The sequence below is a fragment of the Sinocyclocheilus anshuiensis genome, unplaced genomic scaffold (assembly GCF_001515605.1).
Source record: "Sinocyclocheilus anshuiensis isolate Anshui unplaced genomic scaffold, SAMN03320099.WGS_v1.1 scaffold569, whole genome shotgun sequence".
NCBI lineage: Eukaryota > Metazoa > Chordata > Actinopteri > Cypriniformes > Cyprinidae > Sinocyclocheilus > Sinocyclocheilus anshuiensis.
Genome location: NW_015536511.1, coordinates 90,559 through 101,158, shown reverse-complemented (window position 1 = coordinate 101,158; position 10,600 = coordinate 90,559). Strand labels below are relative to the sequence as shown.

The following is a 10,600-nucleotide window of genomic DNA, read 5'->3' as shown; positions in this document are numbered from 1 at the left end:
CACAAGGGATGCCCGGGGGGAGAGTAAAACACAGCCTAATTATCATTTTTGGGTGAACTAACCCTTTAATCCAGCCAGTCTGAAATCAGCTGTTAAAACAACTACAAAACATGACAATGCACCATCCACACTTTGGGAATCTGCTTATGTAGACAGTCAACTCGAGTACAAACCACATCTGAAGCTGAAATGAGACCGCAGTAATGAGCTCCACTAAGCAACCAAACAAAAGCACTCGCGTGATGTCAACACGACCAGTGCCTTTCAACAGTCTGGGAAGGTCAAAGGTCATTCAAGCACTCGCATTTTTGTTTATGGTTAACAAAGAGACGTGGAGAGCAGCGAGGAGGTGTGGCTGCAGGGACTGACTGTGGGAGACTTCAAAGAGCTGTTGCAATTACCGGATACTTGAGCAGCTATTTCTGATATCCCTCAGACACCGACAGTGCAGACTGCTTTATTGATTACAGTGGGAGCGAACTAATTTTAGGCTAGGTGAAGACCGCAAAACCAAACATTTTAGATGCGAGCTTGCAGGCTTCCTAGGTTCCAGCTGTGGATAACATATGTGTTTTAGGGGTGCAATAAAACATGTTGAGGGGCCATATGAAACCATGTTAATATTCGTCAAAATTTGGCAGTTGGAGAGTGTAAAGTATGGTATAGCATTAAAACTTCAGAGGAGGAAATGGATAGGTGTAATACTTAATCTTCTCTTTATATTATTACAAAACTTTACACATACAATGGCTAAACTCCACACTGTGTGGAACAAACGAAAAAAATATATAAAGTCAAATAAACAACAAAAAATAAAAAAGCTTCTCATCATCAAAAAACAGCATAAATAATATAAAAGAAACTTTTTTCTTACAACAGATACATTCATATGAAATAATATTTTACTACTACAAAAAATAAATAAGTCATCTAAAGAGTTTTTGCTTTTACTTTTAAAAGTCCTCTCTCAAGTGGGATCATTTCAGCCTTTGAGTCTTCCATCATTTTTGCCTAGAAGTCTCTTCCGTCCTTCTTTCTCTTGTCAGTCTTCTCCAGCTCTGTAAGCAATGTCCATTTCAAGTCACACAATGTCTCTGACCAATCCATCACTGGCCGTTTCATTTTTTTTTTTTTTTTATTCGTTTATGTTCCTATTCCCAATTTCTCTCGTTCTCTCTCTTGCGTTTAGTGTGTTTGAAGCATAAGTGTTTTCTGGTTTAAACGTGTTCAGATCTCTTGCATGGTAGGCTGGATGAGATCTCCAGTCAGGCTTCCAGTAGAGATCCAGGCTGTTTTTTCCTTACAGTGCAGATCAGGCAGTCCCAGCCGTTCCCAACACACCACAGGACCCTCCGAGTCTTCATGCTGCACGGGCTGAACTCCTGTTGCACACACACACAAACAGATTTATGCACTAACTCCAGTATGCAGCAGTCTAGTCAGGTAAAATAATATTGCATGATGGGTAATTTACAGTTTGCCAATGCTGTAATTTCCTGAAATGCAAGAAGAAACACTGACTTTCCTCATTCAGAGGGTGTGCGGAGTGAATCAGAGAGCTCTTTATAGCACTGAAACTCTCTCACCTCTCTGCTGCTCGAGGGTGGACTTTGTTTCCACTGGCAGACAAGGGGAATTCTGGGAAAGGGGTGGAGCCTTGCCCTCCTCTGCCTCTTTGGCTGGATCTCTCTCCTGGGAGCCGTTGAGCTGCGGGCTGTCACGTCCATGGCAGCGAGACAAAACGGGGTTGAGGGGCATCATTTCCAGCCTGTCGGGTTGGCGTGCTGCCACACAGTGCATTAGAGGGAGAGTGCCGCCCGAGAAAGTGCCATTGGTTTTTGTGTAACACCTGTCCGCAAAACACAAACGCAAGACGTAAATAATGGCCACCGCACGTGTCGAGTCTGAAACTTGAACTTTTTTTAACCAAACTTCAAACTAAGCATTTTCTAGATAGTCTCATGAAAACACAGACATAAACTTATATTCTTTTGCCAGCAGGAGAGGTTTTTGGCCAAAAAAACAACCAAAAAGCATCATAAAAGTGGTGCATATGAATATACTGTATAGAACTAGATGAACTTAATTTTAAGACTTCTAAATTGTTCTTGTGCACAAAACTACTCATTTCAGTATCATAAAGATAGTATTATAGTTTTTATTAACAGTTTGACCTATTTTGATATTTTCCATTTTTTTATTTTTATTTTTGTTAAAGTTTTAGTAAGTTTTTGTGTATTTTGTCATTTTTATGTTGTGCTTATGCTGTCATGCCGTTATGTTGTCATTTTTGTTTGTCTGTTAATATCTTTATCGTTTTTATTCATTTTTAATTCAGTTTGAACTATTTTAGTACATCAGGTTAAACCAAATGAAAATGAGAAATGTTTCCTTGGCAACTAGCTCAAATAAAACTTTTTTTTAATTATTATTTCAGGTAACATTTAACATAACATTCAGGTAACATTATATTTTAACATTAAATTATTTTATGTAAATAAATAAATAAAAGAGCTGAGATCAGGTGAAGTACATTTAGGCATTAGGCAACATTATTATGCACAGTATGAACAATTGATATTATCTTTGATATTTGCTAAATGTTACATTTACCAGTGTCATTAAATTATAAGTGTTTTACAGTATTTGATGACAGCAAAGAAAATATAGATGTAAAAACAGGGGCAAAATGAGCATGCACAATATCCAATATAAGCCAATAATTAAATAATTTATTTAAATCATGCACATGACTTTTATCAAATTTATTATAAACACAAAGGTGTTTACATCAGTAACACTTTAGTATAGGGACCAATTCTCACTATTAACTAGTTGCTTATTAGCATGCCTGTTATTAACATATTGGCTGTTTATTAGTGCTTATAAAGCACATATTCTGCATGACCATATCCTACATCTGTTATTCTACCCAATACATAAACTTAACAACTACTGCACTATTAATAAGCAGCAAATTAGGAGGTTACTGAGGAAAAAGTCGTAGTTAATGGTTTGTTAATAGCGAGAATTGAACCTTAAAATAAAGTGTGACCTTTACATCCCTTGTCACTATATACTTCTACTGTACTGTGCAGCATGAACATTCTTCAAAGTTTCTACTTTTTTGTTTTACCAAAGAAAGTCACACAGGTTCAGAAGGATATAAGGGTGTGTAAATGATAATATAATTTATTTTTGTTTGTGAATAAAACCTTTCTAGCACAGCTTGAGCCCTTTGTACCAGCTGAAACAAGCATCTCTGCAATGTCAAACTCTGATCACATCAGAGATCACAGATTTATTTCCGCGAGCCTCTACGCTGCCTGACCAGACTCAACAGCCTGTGTCTCTGTGTGTTTGCACATGCTGATAAGACACAGAGACCTCAACACACACACACATAAACAAACAATACCTGAGAGTATAAATACACATGCAGGTAACTGTATGCTCACTCAAGAAGTAATCAGGGATATAAAGCGTACACAGATGCACACGGTTAGCTGGTACGCTGATATCAGCTCCATTCAGAAGGATTTCCCTCAGCTCTCCCGCTGGCCGCGGCTAAGTAAACACTGCGCTCATTAAGACTGTAGCAAGGGTGCGTTCAGTGTAAACTGTTACTGCCGGACACACTAGAGTACACAAACAAGCCTTGTCGAGGGGAGTCGCCATGTGTGTGTGTTTAGCCCAGAACAGAATAAGCTCAGGTCAGGGGTGAAATGAGAACCAGATGGAACAGATGATTGGTTTGCTGACTGGAGGCGTGCTGAGCAAAACATAATTCTGCAGGCATGTAAACACCAAACATTAACAAGCTACTGGGCTTGACTTTTCCAGTATTACATTTCGCTCTTTCTCACCTGTTGTTGTTGCAGAAATTTTGACAGCTCATGCAGTCCGACGAGTCGTTTTGGGGCAGAGCCGTGTATATCCCTCCACCCTGCCACAGCAAACACACAACAGATATAACACTAGCCGTATTTCACGTCCAGTCACATATTAGTGTTTTATAGGTTTCTTACTCTCAGTATCACTAAACCACACTATTAGAAATATTATACCAGGGAGCAGATGGACTATGGATGTAAAAAATGACCACAGAACTTGCCTTTAACTGGACTTTTTCTATTCTATATTTAACACTACACCATACTGTACAATACCAAGTTATACTATCAGGCTACACTATACTATACTGCACTATATTACAATATAACACAACATACTGTACTGTATTATACTGTATTGTTAAAATACTAGGGTTGTCCGTGGACACGACAGTTCAAATGTTTTTAGGAGACGTCTCTTTTTCTCACCTAGGCTGCATTTGTTTGATCGTAAATACAGCACAAAAACAGCTGTTTTCTATTTTAATATATTTTAAAATGTTATTTATTCCTGTGATGCAATGCAATCATTCTAATATGATGATTTGCTGCTCAAGAAACATTTATTATTATTAATAACAGTGCTGCTTAGTTTTTTATGAAAAAAAAAAAGAAATTAATACTTTTGTTCAGCAAGGACACATTAAACTGATAAAAAAAATGTAAGTAAACGTATTTACAATTCTATAAAAGATTACTATTTCAAACAAATGCTATTCTTTTGAACTTTCTAATCATCAAAGAATCCTGGAAAAAATGTATCATAGTTTTCACAAAAATATTAAGCAGCAAAGATTGTTTTCAATCATGATGCTGAAAATTCAGCTTTGCCATCATAGGAATACATTTAATTTTAAAATAAAGAAGTGAGAAAATTGAGATTTCAAATGATAACAATGGGCCCTATTTTAACGATCTAAGCGCATGATCGAAAGCGCAAAGCGCTTGTGCACTTAGGGCGTATCCGAGTCAACTTTTGCTAGTTTAATGACGGGAAAAACGGTCGGCGCGCCCGGCGCATGGTCTAAAAGGATTGTCCCTATTCTCTTAATGAGTAATGGGTGTGTTTTGGGCATAACGTGCAATAAACCAATCAGAGTCTCATCTCCCATTCCCTTTAGGAGCCAGTTGCACTCGCGCCATGGCGGATTCGCTAATTACACGGCAAGCGCAAACACTGAACACGTCTCCAGAGACGAAACGGATCTGTTCGTGCTCGAGGTAGCCTAATTCTGATACATGCAATGACTATCCATTATGACATTTAGGCATTTTTATATGTAGCCTACACAATAATAATCTTTTACATTGTAATCCTTTCATTTTTTCATATTTGGCATGTTTGTGTGCTGCTGCACGTCTCTGTGTGTGTAATAAGCAGAGTGTGTGTGTGTTGTGGACCCGCCTATACTAACGCGCTCTTTAAATAACAAAAAAATACTGCGCAATCGACTTTAGACCAGGTTTTAGTTGGTCAGTGGCGCAGTCTATTTCAGTTACCTCAAAATAGCAACGAGCCAACAATGCGCCTGAACACACCTCATTTTCAGACCAGCACGCCCATGAGCGCACAAATGGGTGCAAATGCATTTGCTATTTAAACAACGTGGCGCAGGATGTGAAAATGATAACTGCGTCGGGCTAAAACTAGCAAAAAATGTATTGCGTCGCGCCTGGCGCCGCATTGTGCCGGGTGTATGATAGGGCCCAATATTTCATACCACTTTCAATACCACTGTTTTTAATTTGTACTTGATCAAACAAATGCAGCCTTTGTGAGGATAAGAAACTTCTCCCAAAACCATTTAAAAAAAAACTTATTTCATACCTTTTCCAAACTGTTAGTGTTTATATGTACACTTTAGACACATGATTCATCAAAACCATGAACATAACAGTACAAAATAAAATAAAATATTAGCCAGACTACCCAGTAAACCCATTAAATATGTTTAAAGTAGTGGTGGCAAACGATTAATCTCGATTAATTGCATTCAAAATAAAAGTTTTTGTTCACATATTATATGTGTGTGTACTGTGTATATTTATTATGTATATATAAATACAAACACATGCATGTATATATTCAAGAAAAATATGTAATGTTTATATAGTAAATATATTTATATATAATATAAATTAAAAATATATAAATATATACATGTAAATATTTTCAAAAAATATACTGTATGTGTGTGCTTTTATATATAAATAATAAATATACACAGTACACAAACATATGTGACCCTGGACCACAAAACCAGTCATAAGGGTCAGTTTTTTGAAAGAGATACAGTATATATCATCTGAAAGCTGAATAAATAAGCTTTCTATTGATGTATGGTTAGCATAGGACAATATCTGGCCGAGAAAAATCTGGAATCTGAGGGTGCAAAAAAATCAAAATACTGAGAAAATCACCTTTAAAGTTCTTAGCAATGCATATTATTAATAAAAAATTAAGTTTTTACGTATTTACGGTAGGAAATTTACAAAATATCTTCATGGAACATGATCTTTATTTAATATCCTAATGATTTTTGGCATAAGAGGAAAATTGATCATTTTGACCGAAACAATGTTTTTTTGGCTATTGCTTAAAATATACCACAGCGACTTAAGACTGGTTTTGTGGTCCAGGGTCACACATATTATGTAAACAACAACTTTTATTTTGGATGCAATTAATCGCGATTAATCGTTTGACAGCGCTAGTTTAAAGAATAAACCATGCTACACTATACTGCTCTATACACTGTAAAATGGGTTTGAATTGAATGATTCTGGATGCTGATTGGTTAATACAGCATTCCACAATACAGTAACAGCTACAACACAAAAACTGCATGGGAATCAATCAGGCACTTTATCTATACTCGATTACCAGAATCTAAATACAACCACACATGCACACACATTTACTCACGTTATGAAGGTGATGAGGGTGTGAGTGATCGTACTCCATGGTGTTGTGGGGCAGAGAGGCGTCATGTGTGTGTGAATGCCCATGAGGGTAGAGGCCTCCTGATCCGTTCAGCAAAGCCAGACCGTTGGGCAGCTTGTGGTGGAGGTGATGGCAGGCCTGGGGCATCATGGGAGCGGTGTGTCCACAGCCCGTGTGCACGCTTCCATTCACATGGCTGGAGCCGGGCAGCGTGGAATATTCCAGAACATGGCCGTTCATCTCTGCAGACTGGTAAAGGTAACTCGGAGGGTCGTATTCTACAGAGAATATTTTTTTATGTTAGTATGTTTTGTAATGGGTAGCTGACATCCTTTTGTGTGACATGCTAAACTCTATCTAAAACTATTTTTTAATTGTTGTGTAATTATTATACACTGCTTTTCAAAAGTTCAATTTTTTATACCTTTCAAAATCTTGGGTTAGTTCTGGGTTTTTTTTTCCCCACGAAATGAATACTTTTATTCATCTAGGACAGTATAATGGTATATGTTATAATGTTAAAAAATATTTCAAATCAAGCGTAGCGTTAGTTCTGGCAGGTCACGTTAGTCAAGCTCGCATCAGCTGACTCTCAGCTGATCCCCATCAACCTATGGGAATACGACACCTATCTAAGAATTCATATATAAGGTCCCACAGTAGTATCAGCAGTTTTCGCATTGCTCAATAGCTAATTACCCTCCTCCATCCCCAACTCCTCCTCTGTCAGTCAGGATTCAGCCTTCTGATTCTCCTTTGAATCAGACTAATTCTAAAATGTGTACATAACATTATTGAACTTTAACGATATCTGCAATACATTTATGTTGGTTCTGTTCTGTTTACCCTGGGGGGGTTATCGCTGCTCTCCCTGCTCTCATCCATGCTAGGCTGCATAAATGCACAGGGAGTTCTTGCCCAGAACGGAACCATACCGCCAATCCAAACTGTATGCTAATTGTCAATTATCTTTGACGATAGTGGTCCTGACAGAAATAAATGTTCAACTTTCCATTAATCAAAGAATCCTGAAAAAGCATATCAGTTTCCACGAAAATATCTGTGCAGCATTTCAACATAACAATAATAAATGTTTCTTGAGCAGCAGATCAGCATATTAGAATGATTTCTGAAGGAATGTGTGACACTGAAGACTGGAGTAATGGCTGCTGAAAGTTTGGAATTACCAATACAGGAGGATTAAATTACATTTTAAAATATACTATTAAAAACAGTTATTTTAAAGGGTAATAATATTTCACAATATTACTAGCCTTGGTGTGCATAGGAGACTTTCAAAACATAAACAAATCTTACCAAACTCCAAACTTTTGAACAGTAGTGTAAATGGTAAAATCCAACCTTTTTTTTTTTCTTTTTTTTTTTAAATCAACTTTTTTTTATATATTAATACACAAAACATAACTACACTAATAAATTATAGTCAAGATGTCAATATTGCATTAAAAATGCTGAAAAAAAAAACACAAATATGAAATTATAATGCTTTTGCCAAACACACATGAAAAACCAACTAGTAGCAAACTAGAGTGTGTGTGATTAAAGTTAGCAGGCCCATTTGTGGCCTATTTCAGGGGGAGGTGTGTCTGTGTTACTACTTATACACACCGCCGTGGCCAGCACTGTTTATTCTGTTACTCAATCTCATTGAGAGTGGAAGAGAGAGAAAAAAAGACAGAAAGAAAGAAAACTTCAAAGGGCCGGCTATCGAGGAGAGGCAATGAAATCCAGGCCTGGATCAGGAGGTGGACTCTAACTCAATTTCATAAAGAATTTATTGACATAACATAACCTCTCTTAACCTTACAGAAATACTACATAAACTAAAACAACACAGCGCTGCTGGTCTCATTACTACATATCTAAATATAATAATAACAACAGTGGCTGCAAAAGAAATTGATACTTACAAAAGCAACAAAAATATACACCTTAAAAAAAACATTGTAACTATTTTTGGTCACTACAGTGATGGAAATTCAATAGTTTTCTTAGTAATCATTCAGTACTTTGGTTCTCAGCAGCCCCAAGAAGCATATGGACAAAAACTCAAACCTAGACCAGGAAGTGGCACTTACTATGCAGACTGTTCTGCTGTCGGTTCCTCCACAAGCACATGACGATGAAGACCAGCAGAATGAGCACCATGACGCCCAGAACGCAGCCCACGATCAGGTAGAGCAGGCCGCCCGGCTGGATGGGTGTATCTGCGGGGAAAAAGCCTGGAGGGGTTATGGGGCGCTGGCTGGGCACACCTGGAGGTGGACGGGCTGAAGGGAAAGAAATAGAAGAAAGTGAGTGTGAAGGGATGAAACATCTGGATGTCTTTCAAGAGAATATGTCACAAGTTCTACATTTATTAGTTATTGATTTAATGTTTTTTTTTAACATTTACAACAAGAAATGCTGCTTGCCCTGGCAAAATTCATTGACACAATACTTAAAATGTGTACTTTGTACACATACGTAAGGTATTACGTATTTGTAATTCGTAATTATGTATTATCAAATAAGGTATTTGAGCAGTAAGGTGTTTGAAGGGTTTTAGTGCACTTCTTTACAGATGATAGAATGTTTACAGTGGATTTTGGTGTCAGTGAATAAATAGGACAACAAAGTTATTTGAAAAAGTAACCCAGATATTTCTTTGCAAATTTAAAACTAACGTGTTACTTTACTAGTTACTTGGTAAAAGTAATCTGATTACGTAACTCAAATTACTTGTAATGCGTTAGCCCCAACACTGGTCATTAATCAACGGTATTGGTTTTGTCGAAGCCATCAGCCCATGCTACTTCAACTTATTTCTGAACCTCTTCCAGGTGAAAAGTTACATTACCCATAATTCTACAGATAAATCTCCACCAATCAGATATTTGTGACAACCAAATTGCATTATTAAAAAAACTTTAGCAACGGTCCACTCCCATGAATTACTGTTAATGACGTAGAGTCCGTTTCCATGCCCTCTCAAGCTACATAATATTTGTATGCATAATATGCATCTTTTGCAATATTTTGTTTCTATATACACAACACATTTAAATCAATATATTTATATTTCTCCATTGTATTTAATTCAGTTATGTAATTTACAATGCTTTGTAGTTCTTTCTCTCATTAAGGACATTAAGCACACAGTCTTGTACCTTTGTCTTTTTCTTTTTTTTTTGTCCGATTTTCAAATACATTTTTGCTTCAAATCAAAGTTCTGTAATGTTCTGATTCACCTGGCAACTGGTTGGTTTGGTTAACGGCTTATGACTCTAAAAGAAAGACTTTTTTAAAAATCCTTACAGGAAAAATTAATGGTAAAAATACTTACAGATAAAAAGTTACAGATAAAAAAGTAAAATTAAAAATAAAAAAAAACCCTGGGCAGCACTGTTGCACTCAATATTTGCTAGGGTGTTCTGGGTGGTTGCTAGGCCACTGCTAACCTGCTATGCTGTTTGGAATGATTTGAGCACATTTACTATGGTGTTATGGATTCTTTCTCGATCACAAGAGAGCCTACAGCAAGCCTACAAAATTATTTTCTACTCTATGGATTATCTTTCCTCTCGTTTGTTGTGTTCCATGCAAAAAACAATATATATATATATATATATATATATATATATATATACATTGTTTATTGAACATTTGTCTGAAACATTTTAGTACATCTGTGCAAGATGGATGGTCAGGTTCCCATATAATTCCCATAATGTTTGCAAAACAATAAAATTAAAAATTCCCC

The 10,600-nt window shown here is 36.7% G+C and overlaps 1 protein-coding gene across 2 annotated transcripts in view; it reads right to left on the bottom strand.

Annotated features, from left to right (window-relative positions):
- Window positions 1–1,121: 1,121 nt before the first annotated feature.
- LOC107691812 (cell adhesion molecule-related/down-regulated by oncogenes-like) overlaps window positions 1,122–10,600 on the bottom strand; it is a 44,794-nt gene continuing 35,315 nt past the window's right edge. The window contains exons 15-19 of one of the 2 annotated variants that reach the window (XM_016490622.1): window positions 8,937–9,128; window positions 6,820–7,115; window positions 3,867–3,946; window positions 1,587–1,849; window positions 1,122–1,382 (exon numbers count right to left, since the gene is read on the bottom strand). In XM_016490622.1, the coding sequence (XP_016346108.1) occupies window positions 1,228–1,382; window positions 1,587–1,849; window positions 3,867–3,946; window positions 6,820–7,115; window positions 8,937–9,128 (986 nt within the window). In that variant the 3' untranslated portion in view covers window positions 1,122–1,227. The remainder of the gene's footprint in view (window positions 1,383–1,586; window positions 1,850–3,866; window positions 3,947–6,819; window positions 7,116–8,936; window positions 9,129–10,600) is intronic. The other variant, XM_016490628.1, reaches the window with a different exon arrangement.